The 23,071-nt window shown below is 43.4% G+C and overlaps 1 protein-coding gene across 1 annotated transcript in view; it reads right to left on the bottom strand.

Annotated features, from left to right (window-relative positions):
- Positions 1–22,045, bottom strand: part of ANKRD33B (ankyrin repeat domain 33B) — a 47,995-nt gene extending 25,950 nt beyond the window's left edge. Inside the window, exon 1 of the mRNA XM_037381783.1 lies at positions 21,203–22,045. Within this exon, the coding sequence (XP_037237680.1) occupies positions 21,203–21,607 (405 nt within the window). The 5' untranslated portion in view covers positions 21,608–22,045. The remainder of the gene's footprint in view (positions 1–21,202) is intronic.
- Positions 22,046–23,071: the final 1,026 nt, after the last annotated feature.

Genomic DNA, 23,071 nt, shown 5'->3' with positions numbered 1-23,071 from the left:
CAGATGCTACTGCTAACTTCTGGTCTCTAAATATATACATATATTCACACTGTTTAAGAATAGAAAGGAGAGTTTGCAGCATTTTAAAAACATATTTGGTAGTGTACTCAGAAATTACGTGAAATGCATTTTGTGCACTGGCAAAACTATCAAAAAGTAATCCCTTTGGCTTTAAGGCATACGATTCAGCTCCTCTCTGTTTGTTTAATAGATATATTTTCCTTTCTGTTACATTCTGTCAGACACAGGCTGACTGCAGCTTAGATCTGCTGCAAGAGGCTAAGCAGAATGTTTGAATGCACAGGTTTTTTTAGGAGAGCTCTCCAAAATTAATGACTCACAAAACCTTTGTAAGCAATACATTTCGATTTGGCTAAAAGATAAACGTACAACCTTCTGATTGGTGGTAATCTATCATTGTATCTAATCTGTCTTTTCTAGAAACAACATTTTAAAGGCTCCAGCACATTTTCACTGTGAAGCTCTCTGAAGAGACGGCCAGTGATGAGCTTGCAAGCACCCTCTTGTGGCAATGAGCTCCTGTAGTTATATTAGGAGAGACCTTCCCAAGAACTTCCAGTTACTTTCCTCCAGCTTCTGTAAATGCATTCTGCTTGTCTTCCTCTGAGCCTTTCGGCTGTGGAAAGCACATCAGACCCCAACCTTGGAAAGAGTGAGCCCAGGAAGAGGTCTGTCCCTCAGTGGCTAAACTGCCACTGAAAAAAGGTCTCTTTCCTAGAAAGGAAATCAACATGATAAAGGACAAAAACCACCAGGGTGAAAGCTCTTCCTTGCAGAGGCCCTATGCTCACCAAAACGAGCAAATGCATACCCTCCTTGGGATGGTTTTCAGCAGGAATGGGGGACTGCCTGTATACTACACACAGTGCTGTATAGTATACACACTATACATACATATATATATATATATAAATACCACAATATAAATACCACACACAAACGTACCAGCCTATTTCCTCACCCTTTGATCTAAAGAAGCTGTGAGAGCAATGAAAGCCCAGTCTCCACCTTAGTCTGTCATTTGACAGTTCGGTAAAGACATCAGTGGGTAAGTAACACCCACACTGTCTCTTCTTCCCCAGCCACCCCTGTGCTCTGCCTTTTGAACCTCATTGCTTCCTTCCCTGTAACACTCCTAATAATAACCCTCCCTAATGATCTTGGATCTTCTAATAATAAGCCTTATTGATCCTGGAACTGACCTGAATGGACCAGGAAACTGTGGTAAACTTTCTCCTGAGGGGAAATGCACAGCAGAAGGGTAAATGATTCTCCCATAACAGAGATGTGTTAGTAATTAGCCTGTATGTAGGCTTCACCGTACATACTTCAGTCTAGATGCGTTATCACGCAGCAAGAGTCAGTGTCCTCTTTTCAACCAAGAGGATAGCATGGTAACAACAATCAGTAGTTGTTCATGAAAATGCAAGGTAAATACTGATGTTCAGGAAGAAATGTATGTTTAAATGTTATTGGTAAACAGGAAAAAGGTTCTCCAGCTGGACCAGGTGTTATTATTTTACTTCTATCAAGCAAAGATCCCACTGATGGGATCTCATTAGCTTGCTCTTCAGATTATCAACTAGTGCAAGTGACAATGGTTCTTCAGATCTCAAAGTTCTTAAAAGCCCGTATCATTACGCTTTCCACAAGGAAAGAGCTTCCTTTATCTAGGATACGCATCTGATTTCACCTAGACTGGTTTTCAGCTCAGTTATGCCCCCTCCTGTTTTTTCCCCAGCTCTAACAAGGCAAAAGATTTCTTTGTGGATAAATATGAAAAAAGTCTCCTGCTTTTCCTTAGAAAAAACTTAAAAAAACTTTCTGAGCAATAGACGCATCTGTGGTGAATAGACGGGAGGTGTCTGTTTTTCACTCAGAGACCTAAAGTGGATTTTGGTATGTATGGATTAGTGTCAACTCTCCTGATCCTAAAGGGTTGCAATCCTGTAATCCCACAGCTCCATGCAGTGCAGCTGCTGTGGAAAATAAAGATGACCATGCTGGAGGCCAAAACCTGGATTTTTATATTATTCCTTGGATTCAGGCTTGTGAGACTTGGAGGAATGTGCTACAGTTCCTGACTTCTCATAAGAAGTCTTTCACTCTTTCCCACCCATGCGCTGCTTTTTACTCGTGCTCCACAAACTGCACTGAAAAGTAGGTCTCCACAAAAAAAAAAAAGAGAAGAGGCATTAATAACTGTAATTTTTTAAACACAGCCTTGATAAATTCACAGTCTCTGAATTCTGGAGATTTTCAGTTCTGGGTGAAAACACTGCTTTCAAACAAAGTATGCAATTTTCAAGTAATGCATAGTGAATTAGCCATGCTAATACTAAAGAATATAAATTTTATGCCCAAATTTTTCATCTTTTATAACACTGATGACTATGATCACGTTTTAAATTACAGCAGAACATGTGGATTATGTTTCAGTAAGACTTTTCTGGGGTTTATATAAATGTGCTTTGGTCAAGGGCAAAGAGGGTTGCACTCTTGTGACTTACATCTACACGGATGGCTCCATAATGTTCACAGCTGGTTAGAGAGAAGAACTAACTCCTACTATAAAAGCCATCGAACTATAGTCCTATTTTAGGAATAAAGTAACTCATAGGCTGCATACAGCCACTGGAGAGGAAATCCAGAGTTTCCTCAGATTCCCATTAGGAATGGTTTCTTCCTGAAAGTTTAGCACCCCTCTGTGAAAAGCTCATCTGTTTTTAAAAAGGGCAGAATTATATTTTTGAAAGATCAGAGGCTAGCACTTGGCTAAATCAAGAACGCTCCTGCTACTGGCTTGCAAGTCCTAGTAAGTAGCCTCACATTAATTTAGTGCTGTATTTAGGGAATGGGTCCATCCACAATGATAGTAATCTGCAAGAGGCTCAACCTGGGGTTTTGTTTGAGAAAATATACACTGTGACATGGAATAATTTGTTCAGAAGGACCTTCTTTCCCTCTGGTAGATCATGGGGTTTTGTAGATTTAACTTTAAAAATCCTTAAGGATGCGGTTCCAAAGCAGCTTTTTTTTTAAAAAAAAGCGTGCATTCCCATTTCAAATTTCTCTTTTATTATCTCAGTTGGCTAAATAAGGATTCATCATCCACTTCAGCTGTAACAGGTATCAGTGCATGAGCAGCCAGTTCAGCAAAGGTGAAAATTGCATTTGGAATATCCAAGTGATAGTAGCATCACCATCTTATCTGTCTCAAGTCAACTACAGTACTGCAACTTGAGTTTAATAAGCAAATGCAGCACACAATTGTACAGCATATCATTGCCTAGTGGCAAGAGCTGGGTAAGGCTCTATCTGCCATTAGTGCAGTCTTTCCTCTTCTACGGAGCCTGTGACCACTCTGTTTATCTCAGCTGAGTATCTAGTTCCACCCAGTAAAGGCAGGAAGGCACCTTCTGCCTCTGTGTTTGGATCTAAGAATCTCATCTTCTAACAAATACACCCCACTCATCTAAATAACAAAGAAACATAGGGAGGGATTGAACATTACTGTACTGTTGAATTTGAAGCAAACATGATAGAATTAAATATCTGGGAAAAAAAAAAAGAGGGAGGAATAATTTCACATTTATATTCAAATGTCTAGAATTAATAGACATAACCTGCCTTTGTAAAAAACTAGTAACTCATTAATACGACATATCCACTTTTATAGAACAGTTTCAGTCAAACAATCCAGAAACTGTTGTTCTCTACTTTATAAAATTGGAGAATATTTGAGCAAAGTGCAAAACAGCTTCTCCTGAGTGAGGACTCCAGGAATTCATGTAAGCAATTTACTTTTCAGTTTAAGGACCTACACCTGTGACAGAAATAGTCGACATTTAAAACACAGTTTAACAAAAGAACACCTTTTGCTGAAAAAAAGCATGCTACAAAAAAAACAGTGTGTATCAAATCCATCTGATGGAGCCTTTTCAGAGTTGTTTGCAGTTCACTTGACACATCTCTGTGCCCCACAGCAGCTGAATTACAAGAGTCTTTGGGCACGCCAAGACATTGCTTGACTGCAGGATGGCATTTTTGTTGACGGAGGCTCACTAATGAGAGCAGTATCTGAAAACCTAAGGGACCTTTGAATGATGACTATATCCTATCGCATTCAGTGCTGGCCAAACATCATAGCAATTATTCGACTAGCACTTTCATGCAACCAACCCACGGAGCTGAGCTGAGGCACACCAGCAGCACAACCTGTTGCCAAAGCTTGCCCTCCTGTTGCCCTGAGGATGGACACAGGACTCGGGAACACCAAATCCTGTCCTTCTTTACCACCACATCACGCAGGTGCTGTTCCTTCAGTCGTAATCTCCAGAAGCAAAGGCACTGAGGTCCATACTTCTTTTCTTGTTTTTTATTAATCCCTCTAATGTGTATTATATCACTCAGTGCTGAATGTCTCGCTTCCTAGGACTGAGTCTTCCACCTCATTCTTTTGCCAAGAAATGTACAACTAATACTTTCAGTTCTGAAAAGGTAAGAAGTGATACTCTAACAATGTAGACTTCAAAACCTCCGAGCCCTTTATTTTACAGAGAACTTTCCACTTGCTACAGAAGCCCACCAGAGTGTGCCCAACTCTACCAAACAACAGCGAAAAAACCCCTTCTATGCCCCAGGAGGGGCGTACAGGTCAGATGAAATCGCATCAGCTACACAAAGGCAATGAATGACTCATAAAGGAGCAGTAAACTGAAGGAGATGTGTATCTTAATGATTTCAATGATGACTCTTTTTCAGATTATGATCCTTTCTATTTTTGAGTTAGGGGTCTATCCCCCCGCTCCACCCCCCAAACAAAAAAAAAGTTTTGCTAACTTATCCTGCTGGATACGAGCTGGATATTAGAAAGCACACGGAGGAAATATCAAGGTCTTGCCTCTATTGGAAGACTGACTAACTACTTATAATTTCCTTTTCTTTTTTAAGTTCATGTACAAGGAAAATAGCTTTTACAACCAGATTTGAGAATTACTGCTTTAATAGCATTTTACTTTCTGTATGTCTTCCTTCCTTCATATGAAATTGTTTGTGGCATGAAGAACCTCATCAGCATGTGCCTTTCTGCACCAGGTATCTCTGGCCTAAATATTTGCTTAAAGACAAAAACTCAAGCAAACTAGGAGAGATTTAAAATCTTTTCAGAGACTATCTAATGAATTTTCTAAGGAATTTCTGTTTACCCTATTGCTTCTACTAAAATTTTCATCACTTTTTCGAAACACCTTCATCTGGAGATAGACTGTGAAGGTGTCAGTTTCCACTGGCTTTTATTTTAATTCAATAGGAATTAAGGTGACTTAGGTCTGTGCAGAAAAGCTGCAGCGTAGTAAAACCAGGAAGGTTTGCTAAGATCTTCCTTCACTCACACCAATGAGAAAGGCACAATTTTACGGAAGTTAAATGAAATGGAAACCAAAAAAAATGAACAAGTATGGTCACCTTCCACTTAAACAGTTCATCAGGCAAAGCATCTTTCTCCTGATCTCAGAAGATACCAGGTTTTGGGGGTTTTTTCTTTTCCTTTCTTTGCCATGAGGAGTTGAATCTAATGTATTTAGAAGGTCTACAATTACTAACTGAATGTTGCTGTTTCTTATCCCAGATTTTCTAAGAACTCTGTATCTCGATTAGATAAAAACTTCAGAGAGTAGCAGTGGAAGAATGGTAAAACCTATGTTTTTCTCTCTGTTTTCAGACACCTGGAAGCAGTAATAGTTTTTTCCCCTGACACAGATAATTTTCAAATGCTTTGCTAAGTATTTGGAATTGGTTTACTATCTCTGACACAAAATGAGAGAATACTACTTAGTAATACACCAACATTTTTAAGAGCAGAAGGTCTGGTCACTGTATCTCAACCTGAAAATTACGGGCAGGATGTTTTGTGTTACCTTCAGAGTCCACTTCCTTCAATCCACCTCTGGAAAGAAACAAACAATAAGAAATATCCAAAATGAAGGCTTGTTGCCATTAAATGATACTCACATTAGTATCAAAACCCTACAGCCAAAAACCGTCTTCCTCCCCTAAACATTTGTAAATCTCATATTGGACATTTGCCCAGTAGAATTGTTGCAAATTACATGACCATGCCAACTGATACTGCTTTGTAGCAATAACCTTAGAAGTTCAGCCAATACAGGTAGACTTCAAAATCATGTATTTTGGAATGCTATTACTGATTGCAGTAGCACCAATAATGAGGTAAAGTCTTTCCAGGTACATTCCCTGAAGACCTTAGAATCTGAAAGGAAACAACAGGAGATGGCTGTGGGAAGGAAGAGAAGCAAGTTTGTGAAAATAATGGTGACAATATTTAAATGTTTTTGTTAGGTTTTGTATCATATGAACAATCCTCGGTTGCCCTTTCCCCTGTGACTGATAAGCTGCCAAATTGTATAGACTTTGCTCTAATTCTTATTTCCTTTAAGACACACACTAATAATTTAGTGATAAATCAGAACTGATGCAATCACTGCACTAGAAATAGAAATTACATGCGGAAGTGGAAAATCTGGTATTTTTAGACAAGTATTCAAAGTCTGAATTGGGTACCTAAGCACTATTTTAAAAACCTCCTCTCCAGAGGAACGTGTTTGTGGATAGCAAGGAGTAAACAGAAAAGAAGGGCCAATATACACATTAAACTCACCAACTGCAATTGCAATTACTATTTTGCTTTACAGAAACACTAGTACTGATTTATTTTTTTAATTCTCAAAACAATGAATTTATCCTCAGCATTTTTAAATTCTCAAAACACGAATTTAATTCCATGGGTATGTCTGACCTACATTTTTAAACTCTGCAGATTGGCAGATGAATGACAGTAGGCTAGCTTACAAAGGGTATCAACTGCAGAATTGTGAACTAGACTTTTCTGCACACCCAACTTGCCCAATTAATAATGGCAGTATAGAGAGCTAGATGCTGAAGTCTTTGAGCACAATGTCTGGTTTTCCCTGTAAGCAGTCCAGCGTGAAGCCAGCAGCCCTCGTTTCACTCTGCTGGGAAGATGTGCTTCAATAAAATGTGCATAAAAGCTAGGCAAAGTGAACTTTTCACATAACTATTTAATATCCATGAATGCGGCCTTAGGAGCAGGTGTAGCGCGTTACTCCCTGCTCCTGCAGACACCACAGCCGGGACCTGAGCTGGGAGCAGGGGGGTAAGCAAGGTGCCCGGGTACCATGCTCCCGCTCCTGAACGGCCACAGCCTGCGGTGAACTCACTCTTCCCCGGCACTCACACCGAAGGAGAACTTCCTCTCTGCAATGTTTATCACATGGATCACATGCATCTATGCCATTTGGTTGGTGATAAGAATCCTTTCTGCCACACAGTTACTGTCTATATCTAACGGGGTCACTGATTCGTAGATGTACCACAGGAGGGTAGAAGTTCCTACTGATCTAGCATCAGGTACCAAGTCTCCAAAGAAAGAGCACAGTATTTTTTGCTGACACCTGACAGCTAGAGGGTTTCATAGTTTTAATGACAGCAGAGAGTGTTAGACCTGAGACAGAAGCACTGGGGAACAGAATCACCTTATTAGAAACCTTCAGGTTTTTTGGTTGGTTTTTTTTCTTATTTAAACTCAGATTTTTAAAGGATGATCAGTTTGCGGTAGGTACGTTTGTGATCTGGGAAATGCACAGTAACAATCCCATAGCTGTACACCAAAATACCTCAGCTTTACCCACACCCATCTGTGAATGGAGCCTCTGCTCATAAATCAGCTGCTCTGACTGTAATGAGCGTAAACTAGGTCAAGCTAAAAATACCCACAGAAAGAAAAAAATTACAATATTAAGTGAAAGACATTTCACAATCTTGTGCCTTGAAGTAAACAATTTTGGTGATAAATTTTAAGAGGAAGGCTGACATTTATTCACCCTGTCTCTTTCTTTTTCTTTCTTTTTGTTCTAGGACACCAATATTGCTTACTGCTTCTAAAATGTCTCATTTGAGTATTAAATATTTTAATGTTTGATTCACATTGTATCACTAACAGGATGATTGGGAGGTAAAGTATGGTGGGAAAGGACTGCGATATCCAATTATATATTTAAAATTCAAAAGCAACTTTTGCAAAGTCTTCAGGCAGCTTTTTTCAGGCTATATTTATTGCAACAAGTGCAATTTGGTGAGCTGTCACCTATCTCATTTAATTACATTGCTTTTGCAAGGAATTTTCCTCATATATGCAATGGATCCAATACATTTCATGGGAACTTGTACGGAAATAAGCATTGTAAATGCACCAAGACATCTGACTTGAGTAAACTGCACACATGATATTTTAAATCAAGTAAGGTACTAACAAGATTATCATGTACCTAGTACTCAGTTCAGGTTCCTGTTCCACAGACAGTTCTTCTTATCAGTATCTTCATGCATGGGCATCCCTTTTGCACCCTCACAAGAGGAAGAATTTTCCAGGCTGGGAAGTGCCCATGGACCATACAGCAGCAGAGCAGTAAAACAAAGCACAACCAACAGCAGCTTCCTGTCCATACACGATAAATAGGTGGGAAGGAAGGTTCAGTGCCATAGGATGCAGCATGCCGTGGACTCTGTCCCCTTGGCTGGTGCCGCTTGCAGCCTGTGGGACAGCCTCTGCCCACGGGATGGCACTGATTTCCTGCCCCTGGGGTACGAGGAAGATGCTTTCAGTTCATTCCCAGGGACCTTGAAATTGTTTTCTTTCGCTGTCACCCATGAAATGACCAAGGGTTTCACTCCCCCTCAAACCACAGGCCGGGTTGCCCTCAGGAATGACGTGGGTTTTATTCCACACTGGTGTTTCCGCACGGGGAGCTCTGCTGAAGCAGTGCCACAAAGCAGTATCTCTGACACGGCTACACTGCCCAGTCTCCCGTGCAGACAGGACTCACCTAACACAGAGGTGATGAAATGCTTGAGCACAGCAGGGAAAATAACCTGTTGCTTCCCCGTTGTAGGTTTCCTCCAGCTGCCGTTGGTCCGTGCATCTAGGCATTTACTGTGCGATACAGCTTGTCTCATCGTAACCAGAAATCTCTTCTATCATTTGGTATTTCTTATGAGCTCAGAAGGGCGCTGTGAGTCTAAACGCTAAGGTTTCATTAATATGTGTCGTATTTCATTTTCCAAAACCAGCCAATACTTATTATTCTACACTCTCTAATAAGCTATTGCTGTTTCATACTCTTCACAGAAAATCTTTCCCTGTAGAAAGTATTTTAAATTAACTCCTTTGTGGACCTGAGCTTTGACTCTGCTTTCTCTTGAAACCATTATCAAACTCATGTGATACTTCCAGACACACAGAAGTACCCTACTGCCATCCAAAGAAAGTCTTCCCTTTCCTTTCATCGACACTTACGGACACTTTTATGGATGCCTGGCTACCCTTCCTGTGTTTCCCAATCACATGGTAAACAGGTGTGCCAAGCCTTGTTCTGGTGAGCTACAAACAGCAAGATACCTAGGTTTTGTAAAAAAAATCCAAACAAAACAAAACAAAACAAAACAAAACAAAAAACCAAAAAACCAGATACCCCCTGAAAGTCTGCTCCTATGTCTGCTCCTATGAACGGACTGAATATGTTCAGTTATCTGCCAATTTTCCGCTTCAGAAAACTAATAACAATGGCTTACGTGTAAGTCCCCCCATCTAGTAGGAACAGAAACAAAACTTCAGAACCCCCCCGAGAGCCAGGTTCTGCGCTGTGGTGGCTGCTGGCAGCATGCCTCATCCCTCAGCAGCAGCAGCTGCTCTGCCTGCACACAGGCTGTCCCAAAGACGCAGCCTCACGTATCAAGGGGCAAAGGGGCAAAAGACCAAAAAAACCCACCCCTGCATACATGAGAGGATATTACAGGATCAGGCTCAAAACATTACACACCCAAAACTTGTGAAGCAACAAAAGCCTGACTGTGAGTCATTCCCCTTTTGCATCAGCTTGCTTTCAAATTGCTCCTTGTGGAATTTAATAGACATAATAGAAAACAATAGAATGGAAAAATGGGAACTATTTCCACATTGTGGGTTTTTCCCACAGTGGATACAATCTGAGTTGCTAATTCACTGCCAGATGTGCAACCACAGGCTCTGTGACAACCACCCTGTTCCTATACTTAACAATTTCTTATTGTGACACACTGGGTATGCTACAGGATTATATTTAGCCCATGCTGGAGCGTTTCTGGTTTTGTTTTTAAAGAAAGAACCCTTAGAAATAGGTAAATTCAAACCTATGTGGCATAACATTTTAAATAATTTAAAAGGGTAACCTTCTAAGAGAAACTTTATTTATGAAAGCATTGAAGGTGACCTGTCTCCAATAAAGCCTGTGGGAGTTCTTCATTGCTTTCACATCCTCCAGAGATTTTCTTTCCTATTTAAAAAATCTACCAGCAATTTTTAGTAAGTGGCCTTTGTGCAACTCTACCTCAGTTACCAAAGTGAAACCTAATTCCATAGTGCAATGACAGACAATATAGGAAGAATATGCAGAAGAATTGTTACCAGGCAATATACTGTTTATATGAATTGCTCAATAACTACCCAGAACGGTATAACTTGCATAATCAAAGTATAAGAACTGGAAGAGGTACCAAAATTAATGACAAAAACACCCATTTGGGAAAAACTGGAGCATCATATTATCTATGTTATCCTACTTGAAAGCTATCTTGTCATATCTGAAATAGGTATACAGCATGAGCAAATAGGTACTATACCAATTTTAGTATCAGCATAGTTAATGATTTCCAAAACTGCAAGACAATGAATCATGCTAGTTTGGGCACTTTGGATTGAAAAGCCTAAAAAAAATGACGAATTTAGAAAACCACTTGGGATTCAGGAAAACCCAGGCCAAGTGCTAGAGGTGCGGACATCATTGGTCCACTTCAGAGAGGCTGACTCTGAGTAGGGTGGACACGAGCTGAGCTGCACACGTGCTCTCACACCAGAGACGGTTTCCTCCAGCAATGCATGCACAGCCCACGCTCATCTAGTGGGATTCTCTACAAGTAAAAGGCTGCTGATACTTTCCAAATCAATCTTTATTTCAAAATTAACAGTGAATTTTAGTTGATGATCACGTATCATTTTTCTTTAGAGGAAGAAAAAAGTGCTTGAATGAAAAGTAATTTAAAACAAACCTGATGCACATTAAGCTTATGTGGCATCAAGCAACCAACACCTGTGAAGTCATACAAGAGTCACTACTCATCTCACTATCATTCTCCTCTGTGAAGACTAACTAATACCAACACATAAAAGCATTACAATAAATCATCAAATTTTTTTGGTCTCTGTTACACAATAATCATTACCAAAATGTATAACAGGGCTTTGAGGTTTTTTATCTTTCAGTCTACCTCTTCTTGAGCAGTAGAACAAATTTTGAATGTAACATTACCTGCTGAAATGTCTGGATAGATCAAAACAGATATTTTGATTACTTGTACTCCAGGTTCAACACTTGTTAGTATTTATTTTCATAGTTTACGCTATTCCCAAGCACACAGACAAGACTGTGTGACTAAAATGAATACGATGACAAGCGATTCCTCTGCCACATGCAAAAGTGAACATTAATACATATTTCAAACCCCTTTTTGAAATGCCCCACAAAAGTCAGTGGCAAGCCAGACTGAGTGAAAAACAAGCAAGTCTCACCTCTGAAAAGGGACTACCTGATGAGAGACCTTTCCATCTGGCAGCGCTGGCTGTGGTCCTGCATGAGCCACAGCCCACATCACCACTTCCAGAACAAGCAGGACCAAAGGACGTGAAGGGAACCCAGAGTTAAGCTCTTGATGATGCTGAAAGATGCAACACTGGGGACCTGCTGTCCCTTGCAGCTGGCACCTGAATCCACTGCTCTCGTTGTGGTTCTTAGCAGATAGTTCTGAGCCCAGTCCCTGGGATGGGCACATTTTTATTTTTTTTTCTCAGGGACTCTGCCTCAAGACCTACAGCCTTGATAGATGAGGTACAGACGATGCCTTTCTGGTACTTATCCTGGAGCTGAAGAATTTGGGGGCTTTGGGGCCCACCTCCTTCCCCAGAGTACGTGAAGCCTGGTAGCTCATCCAGGCTACTGGAACTCAACAGGGCCCCATTTTTCAGGGCAACCAGATGCTTCTTAGTGGTGCTATCAGTTTCAACTTCCATTTTCTTCCTGAGAAACACTATTGTCATGCACTTTGTTTCAGGTCAGGCATGAGGCCTGAAAAGTGATTTCTACACAGAGTAGTATCCTAATTCAAGGAGCACTTCTTAGCCAAAGGTTTGAAACACCCCTCAGGCCAAGCACTGGTGCTACCTTAGACTCACGGAGAAGTGTACTGGGAACTATTTTTTTTTCTGTATGTTAGAAATCTTAGACCTTGAGGAAGGGAAGGTAGAAGAAAACAGTGCCCAGAGATATTAATCACTTCCACTAGCATGTGCGTTGGTATGTCAGGTATCAGCAGAGTTGTTGGGATCAAAACAATGGCATGTCAGGTATCAGCAGAGTTGCTGGGATCAAAACAATGCAGGCGTTCTCCATATAGTCACACATTCTTTACATATGTTGATGCAAACTGAAACTGATTGAATGGCTCAAAAACGAATGCCTGAATATCACCACAAAACACCACAGAGCTACAGCTTATTTTAGTTTTGCTCTTATCATATATTTTTTTTAAAGAGACAACATCTGCTAATGAATACAGATAAAGCATGGAAAATCTAAAGCAGCAAGAACAGCAACTGAAGGCTTTGGGGATTGTGAACATCTGCGCAGTGGTGTCGTACTAATGGAAGATGCCCTTTACTTCTTAACTTCTGGTTCTGAATTTGCAACAGCTATGCTGCCCACATCCCTGACATGAAGTCTCTAAAATCACCCCTTTTAAACTTATTCACAGACAAAATAGTTTCTGAGCTCCAAGTTTTGCAAGTGGTTTTTGCTTAGGGATGAACTGTAAATACAACTGAAACCCAAGTGCAGAAGTCCCTGCCTTCTTCCCCTCTGGGAAGAAGTACTGAACACTTCTGACAGGTTTCACGCCATGCAAACTCTGTCACAGATGTGATTATATTCTGGAAAGAAGTAGCACACTCGGCCTTGCCTCTGAAGACTCTCTGTCCAAAGCTAGGACAGTTGGAGCACTCCTCTGTAACCACCAAGCCACACGGAAGCAAGCTGAAAACAACCCACTTCTCTAAGGCCACCCTGAAGCCACCCAGCAACATCAACCAGTGGTTACTCCAGCAGCCCCTTACAGTAAGGAGAATTCCCAGATCTTTTTGGAGAGGTCCAGTTTTAAGGCACCTTTGATGCCACCAATGCTCTGTGCAAGACACCATTTTATGGAGCTGAAAAGCCAGAACTGCAACACTTAACATTTAGAGCAACAGTAGGGAGGCAAAGCAGAATCAGGAATAAATTATTAAAAATAGTTCATTTCCTGCTATAAGAAGCTACAAGATTGCTGGGATAGACAGAATAAAAGGAAAAGTAAGTTGGATGTCACAGGATGCTTCTAGATTTTTCTTATCCTCTATCAGGCAGCAGCTAAAAACCTAAGTCTTCTGCATGGAAGTCTTCAGCTCCACCATAAGTGAGGTGGAGAGCAACGTCACTGCCTTTTTCCACCTCCTTTGTTGCAGGATTTAAACCTGACTTTATTAAAGATAATTGCCCTTCTTTTTTTAAAGCTCCTTTCTCCCTCTTACGTTCTTTTAGACCTACTCTTTTTTGCAGCTTCAGCATCAAAAGGAACTCTTGTTGGAAGTTGCCTATTTACAATACTTATGATTACTTCCAAATAATTCTTCTAAAATACCAAGCTTCAAGAAAACCAATTTTATATAAATCTTGAACTTTGGAGAGCATTTTATGCCTCAATAAAATTTCAGGGAAAGGATCGTAGGAAGCTTTAAGGGAGAAAATTAGTGCCAATATTCCTTCTTAAGGAATTCCTCCACAAGAATATAAATTTTCATTTCCTAATAGGATGAAGGAATTAGCAGTGTCACATTGTGGACTGTAAAATAAACCTCAGAGATTCTCCTGGAAAAATGCAGTAAGGCATCCTGAGGTCACACTTCTTAACTGTGTTACAGACATGTTCTATTAAAGACACCATTATAGATCTGTCATAATTATTGATGACAGATGTCCAGACAACCAGTCTTGTTAGACTATCATTAGATTTTAAATGCAGCTATATTTTATTACATCTGGAGTCAACCTGCGCTCATCTGGGTAACCAGGATTATTCCTGCATCTCTGAGGAGCTCTGCAACTGCACATACTTGATTTAAGACACTAAAGTGAAACACTGCTTAAGTTAGAACAAAAGATTGCTTTGACCTTTACTTCTGGGCTACCATCAGGCTAAACACATCCCTCCGGTTCCATACACTTTGCATTAAGCAATTTGTCAAAATTCGTCAAGGAAACTACTCTTCATCTGGTTTCTCTAAAAGCTGCATCACTTGAAACTAGATTTAACTTGTATTTAACCTTTCTCATGTTGATGAGAAATCTGTGTCTTCAAATCTGTATCTAACAATTTCAGTAAGAGTTGTATCTGTTAGCCAATGCTGCTTTTGACACTAAGTACAAATTCTGTCTCACTCGCTGTCAGCTGTATGGAGGATGCAGCAGGTCTGGTCACGCATTTCCAGTGGTCTGTTGCACACCTGCATTGCTATTCTTTGTGCCTAAGCACCCTTATGCTCCTTATTAATTGTTCTTTATTCCATATGAAGCATGTTCCGTGCATATACTTCTTCAGTTAAGTTATTTTAAAAGATATATTCTTGTGCCAGATTTACAAAGGCATTTATCACCTAACACTTCAGATGAATGCAGACAAGGGCAGGCAGGCAGCTAACCTGCCCACGCTCTGCTGACAACGCCTCCAAGTGCCCATCTGCATCAATCTGGTCCACGCTCTGCTTAGCTCACTGAATTCCCTCTTAGCCAACTGACTTCGTATTTTCCATGCTCTATCTGCTCCTCTCTGCTGGCTTCCCTTGAGTCGTAATTGCAGTATTTGAAGGGTTCCCGGTTTGTTTTGAGCAGCTTCTGTATTTTGACATCTACTATTCCTCGCCTTGCCTTGCTCGTTCACTTCCTTTTTAAACACATACATATTTCCAGGGACTTTTTTTTAGTGCATTTGGCTGTTTCTGTACTTTTTTGAAAGATTTAAATTAGATTACTTTTGCCATTAGGGTCTTCTAAAAACTATTTCCACCCTAAAAAATCTTCTTTCATGGTTTAGTGTCAGGATGTTGAGTTTCAATACAATCTTTCTCATGAGAATACCTTGTATGAGAGAATATGAGCGAACTGAAACTGCCTATGAAAACACAAAAAATGTTCTCAGCACTGTAGCAGATGACATTTTTCAAATTCTTTTTCTGACATGGGATGACTTATGCTATGTGCCGTGACAACTGAAAAGCAATATGTGACAGGGAGATCTTTATCCCTCGCCACAAAATGCTGTGCTCCTCATTTTTTATTTTTACAAGTTATCCTTGTGACGATAACAAAAATAATAAAAACAGGTTAATGGAGTGTCACACAGGCTCTGGCACTTTTTGTGATACATGACTTTTTAGAAAAGCATTATCCAGCACAATGCTCCCTCACTCGGGAAGTGGGATTCTGAACCACTGGCTCCCTGTCCTTCTCAGCTAGTCACAATTTTAGGAGCACAGCCCTTTGGCAAAGACAAATTCAGGTGTCAGCTCCATGGAGGATTCACTGTGCATCTCTCTGCGAAAAACTCTGAAGGGTAATGCTTCCTAAACTAGCTGCCTTGCCTGAAGCAGCCTCGCTGTGGTGGTACGGTGCCGGTGGGCTACTTTGCCTCGATGAGAAGCACTGCCGCACAGGGCAGGGAGACCGGTGTGACATGTCTGATGCCTCAGACATTGTCATGGGTCCAACAAGGAGACTGGGTGAGCGATGCCATTCTGAGACGTGCTGTTACAGCCAGCAACACACAAACCCCAGCTGCACTCAGAGAAGCATCTCCACCTGATTCAGGGGGTCACTTCGTGATGCTCTCCAACACATGTTGTCCACTTCAGGAGGTATGAGTTGAGCCCAAATGATAAGTTGCATGTGACCAGTCTCTGCAAACTCTCTCAAAAGTCAGCAGCGGGAGGCTTTTTGGCAGAGGAGGAAGGGACAGCAATTAGAGCATGAGCATTACATGGACACCTGACTCATCCTCTGGAGAAACCCACTCCTCTCTGCTGAGGGGAGGAGAGCAGAGAAACCACCTTCCTTGTTTATGTACGACACCATGTGAACCTCCTGCTGGGAACTTCTCTCCTGCTCCTACTTCTCTGGGCTTACTTCCCTGGTTGGCACAACCCTATGTTCTCACAAGCTTTTCAAGTAGATTTCTATCCAGAGCATCACTACCTTCTTTGTGTTTATTCAGTAACAGCAACTTCCAGGCCAACATTGCCCTCCAGGCCTGTATTGCCTACAACAATAAACTGTTTAACAGCAAATTGGTTCCTAGTTATCTATGGGACCGGGTGAAAGACTCATTGAACAATGACATAAAAAATGAAAAGTTGAAAAAGACAACAGAATATTATCGCACATATATCAACTCTAAAATACGGAGTTACAGGATACCTACTAATATAGACTATACCACAGGGATGGTTTACACAAAACCTTTCTGAAGATGAGCTGCAGTGATTATTTCAATCTGGAAAGAGAACGTTCTTTGCCTTCTCTCTCTCCACCACCACCACCCCCAACCCACCCACCCCACCCCCATTCCTTATTGCTTTCTCTATTGTCATGGCAAATTTCTAAATTTGCTTGCATTCTGCAGCTAGGTAACACCAGATTTTGGAACTCTGTCTTTCTGAGTATATATAAACCTGGTCACCAGGCAAAATTTAATATTAAGTGAAGTTAAACTTAAGAGATGCAAATCTCTGACATTCTGGAAATGTGCCTAGTAAGGAGGCAAAACCATTCCTCCCATCACATGGTGAAAAGCAGCATCATTATCCAGATGACGCTCTGGTCTCTGTCAGGTCAGGAGATTTCACGGGAGCCATGATACTATTTTTTCAGATCTCTGTTTGCAAATCCGTCTTTGCTGCCACCATAAGGCAGGTAAATACATTAACATTAATGAATGAGAGGCTGCCCTGCATGATCTACAATTAATATATTATATGCTGTCATCGTTCTCTTCCAAATATTTCAGTATTAGGTTTGGCAAGGAGAGGAAATGCAGTAACAAGCCAGACTTTTGGGACTAGGTACACAGACAGCAGTGCAAAGGAAGATGCGGGGATCAACCCTTTGGGGATGCTATGCAGATGATGATATATAAACTGTTGTTGTCTCAACAGTAATGAAAACAAGACAGGGAAGGTACCGATCTTCAGGCTACATGTGGTCACTAATAAATCAGATGTTATGGAGTCTGGTTTACTGCAAGAAAGTGAATTTAATAAAAGCCTGGGCCTGGCGGGAGGTTTTGCAGCTCACAAAGAGAGCATGAGAAATATATGCTTCTGCAGAAACCCCACGAAAAGCCACTATCCAGCCTTGGCAAATTGACTCAAAAGAGAGAATTTATGTGTTTCAATAAAAAGGATGGAGGAAAATAAGTAAGGTTACCTCTGGATCTTAGCATTTTCAGAAAGGATTTTTTCTGAATCATAAATTTATACATTTACACTTTAAGGACTAGGTAAAAATTTTAGAACAAAGCAATGGCAAAACTCCAGCTGTTTGCACCCAAGTTCATTTAAAGGATTTAACCATTAGGAAGTTTCTTCTTCATGCTATGTTTTGCGAGTTAGGTTTAATAACTTTCAGAATCAATATATGGTATTGTTTCACTACCATAACCTGTCACATGCTTTGTCTATTTTGAAAAAAAATATTTTTCAAATTGTGAAAATGACACTGTACTGTACATACTTAACAGAGGTTATCAGATCAGGATTGTGAAAATAGTTAATATACTCAGCTGGACAGCCCTCCCTTCACTGTCCCACTTCTCAGAAAGCAAGTTACTCTTCCTTCTCTCTCCTACCTCACAGAAAAGAAACAAACAAACAAACAAAAAGCTTTCCAAGAAATGCATGCAAGATAGCATTGTAAACAAACATTATCCCACTAAAAGAGGATGCTGGAAAAAATCTCACTAGCACAAATTGTGTATGTAATTTGTTCAGTTACTTTTTGGCAGTAAGATTAAGTTTTGTTTATGGGTGACACCCCATGACTTTGTAAGACGTAATTCAAGAGCTACAAAAAACCCACAGAAAGGGCAATAAAAGACCTGAGCAAAACTTCCCTTTTGTCAGGTGAAGTTCCTTTTCCTTGGCAAAATAATGCAAATTTGCCCTGATGTCTCCTATGGGGGCATCAGGACTGCAGTCACACCTGAAGTTTCAGCATCCCCCAGCAAAAAGGTTTCTCCCACCCCATTCACACCTGTCTCAAAAAAGACAGACAGTCCTGCCCTATACCGCTGTGATCAGGGCACTTCTGTGGGCGAAGCAGAGAGAGAAACTGAACTTGTCTCCCACATCATGAGGCTTCCACAAGTTGCTGAATTCCAGAAGTTCTTTTACTTTGTTTTCATAAAAAATGCAGAAAACAGAACTTGATGTCAAAGTTTAATTTCAGGTCAAATGACTATTTCCTAAGTACAGGGGAAAAAAAATAGCTATTTAGAAGTATGAACAAGTAAGAGGAACTTTCAGTTTGTATTCAAGCTACAATTTTGTTTCTTTTCTGGGAAGCTAAAGAAATAAAGAAGACTAACTTGCTTTTCGGGAAGTGAGATGGTGAATGGAGGGCTGTCCAGCCAGGTGAATTCACTGTTTTCACAACGCTGATCTGATCACCTCTGCAGAAGGAGCTACTGTGGGATGAGGGGTGATGCCTACACCAAACTTTTTTACACCCCTTGACCCACCTCTGCAGAACCCCAGCCCTGAGACGGGGGATGCCTGCAGCTTCACAGCCAGGGCATACCCTCTGCTGGGTGGGGAGGCCACCCTTTCAGAAGGGACGGCTGCGGGGCACGCACTCTTTTATGCCACACATATGGTGGGGCCAAACCTCCCCTACCATCACACACTCGAGAGACACGGAGTCAATGGGCCTCAGCAGAGGCGAGTGTCCACACAGTGTCGAGGCTAGTTTTGGGCTCCAGCTGAGGTCTAAACCTCATATACAGGATAAATGTATCTGCAGGACCTTCAAAATCTCCGGTAATGTGCATTTGGATCTGACATATTACCGTCTAAAGAGTATAACTGCACCCTATATTGGCCTCGGCAGAGAAGTTGATTTAAAATATTTCTACCCTATGCTACTCGTTCCCACCCCTGTGCCATAGGTTGCTGCCCCCTCAGATGTGTTAATACAACTTTTTGTATTTGTATCTTTTGCAGAAATTTACAGTAAATCAGATCCCTAAAAATCTGTGTTAAAAACAGTCCTTTGAAGGCGAAGTAAAGGTATTTGTAGGAAAATACCTACAAGCACATACATCTAAGACACAAGAAAAGCCCCTCTCCAAACAGCACCAAACCCAAATTATTGTATAATTTTCAATGCGAAGACCACTTATGTTGCCACAACATGCAAGTCACTTCCCCAACCAAAACAATGCAGGCTTTCTTTCAAAACATTCCTGTCACGGTGTTACCATGTATTATTGTTTCAATATAATCACCACGGAGAGATTGCTGACCAGCCTTAGTTCTATAATGTCATGCCAAGAGGGAAAGCGTGGTCTAAAACTTGTGGTCACTGAGGAGACAGTATGGTAGCTGAGGTGACTGTTCTATAGGAAACTAATGAAACAGCTATGGACAGTCCATATATGGGAAGCCAAGTGAGGTTCACTGTTCGGTCAGCTGTAACTATAGGGTCGACTGTTGTTTGAGACCCCCTAGAAGACTCTAAAATACCTGTAAGGAGCACGTATGATGCTTAATTAACATAGTACCACCTATTGAATGAATATGTAGGATTATCCCCAGAAATGTAATGCATAAACATATGTGTGGTCTGTATAATCCGACATGAATGAAACATACAGCATGCACGTTGGGTGGAACAATCCCCCGTGCATCCAGCGCTGCAAGAAGGAATGCCTGCTTCTTGATGCTACATTGGCGTTAAGGAGGTTTCTTTATTCCTGATTTCAGTGACAACAGACTAGTTGCAGAAAAATGTTTGGAGATCGTTTATGCAAACTACAAGTAAAAGTTTCTTAGTTTTAATATAAATTGTAGTAATAGTAGTGGGAGGAGTTGCTGTTGCTAACCTGCAACATTGGTGCTCAGACGTCGCAGTTACACATTACCCAGGAAATCTTTCCTAAGTTTTCACCTTCTGATTTGATGAACCCTTCTGTCCCTGAAATAAGCTAAGTAACAGGCAAAGCTGAACCGCAAATCTTGCACTGACAAAAAAAAAAAACCAAAATAGTTCACTAGAAACAAAACAAATAGCAGAAGATCTCCGAAAGGTCTCATTTTAGCACAGGAATACCCCAGCCCTTCTTGGCATTCTAGGACCCCGGAGCAAACTCACATTTTTTGAGGAACTAAAGACAAAACCCAACCAAACAAAAAAAAAAAAAAAAAAAAGGAGGGGGGTGGGAACCCCAAACCCACAAATTTTGATCAGTTGCTGAAATTCTCAGGGTGAAAAGTGTGTGACTCCTGCAGGGGTTGCCCCCCCCCCAGCAGAGAGCAGAGGACGGCTCAGCCCGGCTGCGCACAACCGCTACTAGCGATGCCGCTCGCTCTCCCCAATAGACTGCAGGAAGACAAGACCCAACTCAAAACTGACGGCGGGAAAACGGGAATCTCGGCCTTTCCCTGCTCCCACACACCGGCCCCTTCCCGCGCCAGAGGCGGAAGGCGGCGTCCAGCAGGGCGAAGCTCCAGGCGCTCGCCGCTGCCTGGGGTCCCGTCCCACGGCGCGGCAGACCGGCACCCGCGCCCCAAACGAAGGCGGTCTCACCCGATCCCCGCCCCCTCCTGCCCCCGCTCTGCCCCCCGGGGGGGCAGGGTGCTCTCCCCTCCGCGGCGGGGGTGATGCCCGCGGTCCCGGGGCGGGGGGGCGCTCACCCGGCGGTTGCAGTCAGTCTCCCGCACCTCCTCTTCCTCGGGGCCTTGGCGGATGAGCGCCTTGAGCACGACGGCGTTGTTGGTGCAGCAGGCTCGGAAGAGGCTGAGCGCCTCGGGGCTGTCGTGCTCCCCCTGCTCCAGGGACCAGCGGTCCTCCTCGTCCTCCAGCCCCCCCGGCGGGTAGAAGGAGTCGTCCGAGGCGATGCTGCAGGTGTCGGGCAGGTCGGAAAAGTCCTCGTACTCCTCGCAGTCTTCATCCTCCTCCTCCTCCTCGTCCAACCCCTCGGCGGTAGCCCCCGCCGCCCCCTGCTCGGGGCTGCTCTCTGCGCCGGGCACCTCCGCCGCCGGCGCCGGGCAGACCTGCTCCCCGGCCAGCTGCTCCCCGGCCCCCGACAGCAGCACCATGGCGGCCCCGGGGCGCGGGGGCTCCCCCCCGCCCCGAGGGGTGCCCGGCCCCGCGGCCAGCGGCTCCGCCGAGCCGGCCTCGCCTGCCGGCCGCGGGGCACCGCCCGGGGGGGCACTCACGGCGGCCGGCGCACCCGGCAGCCCCCCGCTGCCCCGCGGCTCTTCCCCGCGCAGCCCCGCGGCGGGCAAAGGGTCCCCCCGCCGCCCCTCACGCAAGTGTCAGGCGCCGCCCGCGGGTCGCCCCGCAGCAGCCCGGCGGCCGGCCGCCCCCGGGCCGGGGCATGCTGCCGCGGGGGTGCCCCGGGGGCCGGGCCGGGCCCGCTGAGCGGCCGAGCGGCGGCGGTAAGCGGGGAGAGGCTGCCGGCAGGCAGGGCAGGTCTGGGGAGCGGAGGCAGTTGGCGAACTCCTGGCTCGTAATCCGCTCAGCATCTCTTTGCGGAGATCGGGGCTCGGGCTTAGCGCGCTGACATCAGGGGCGCGGTGTAGGAGCGGGCTGGGGGGGCGGGTAGCGGGCAGCTGCCGCTGCTGCTCCTTGCGCGCCGCGCAACCCCGCTGCAGCCGGCGGGTGGGCACCCCGAGAGCCGGGGCACCCCCGGCCCAGCCCGTGCTCCGCGCCCCGGCGGTGGACGCGCTCCCGTGAGGCGCTGGCCCGCTGCGGGGGCAGGGGCGGCCGGACAGGGGCTGCCTCCGCTCCAAGGGCACGAACCGCGGGGTCCCGAAAGCCGCGACCAGGGCGGTGGGTGCGAAACTTATCAGGAATACAGCTCGCCTGTGTAGAGTTCGTCTTTTGAAACAAATATTGAAACTACGGAAAATGATCATACGGCATTTCTGTGCTTCAAAGGAGAGCTTTAAAGGAAGTAACTCATTAAATCACGTAACACATAACGTAGGCCTGACAGTTTACTGACTGCAGCCGTGTCAGGGACATACTTTTTATGGAAGGCATTTAGGGATTAGGTTGGGAGGAATAATGTATGCATAAATTGAGTTCCTGCTTTGTCACAGTTCCTCTAAAATCTCTTTTCCCTTTCAAATACCATGGATTAGCACTGTTCTCTGGCATGGAAACAGCAGGGGAAAGCCCTTCGGACAACAAAACGAGATATTTAGTTTCTTCAACAGCACTTTGAAGCAAACCCTGTACATATGACATGCTCCAGCAGATGAACGTCCTGGGGCCGAGTCCCCGTCTGTCTGATGGGACAGAAACGATCTGGTATTTCTGCATGTGAGGCAGAGCATGGTACATGCTTCTCCCATCAAAAGAAGGTATGAATAAAAAGTAAAACGTGACTGTGAGTAAAGGGGCCCAAGTAGTAGGCATTTGCAGTCCTTGAAGAAACAACCTGTGGACCACATGTCACAGGTGACACAAAGCCCAGTGGCCCCTTGCTGATCCTTAACCACTGGCGTTAGCCCAGTGCCTACCCGGAGGATATCTGCAATCAGAATTAGCAATAA

Source organism: Falco rusticolus, chromosome 3 (assembly GCF_015220075.1).
Source record: "Falco rusticolus isolate bFalRus1 chromosome 3, bFalRus1.pri, whole genome shotgun sequence".
NCBI lineage: Eukaryota > Metazoa > Chordata > Aves > Falconiformes > Falconidae > Falco > Falco rusticolus.
Note: the sequence above shows the minus strand (reverse complement) of the source record. Positions and strands in the feature narration are given on the sequence as shown.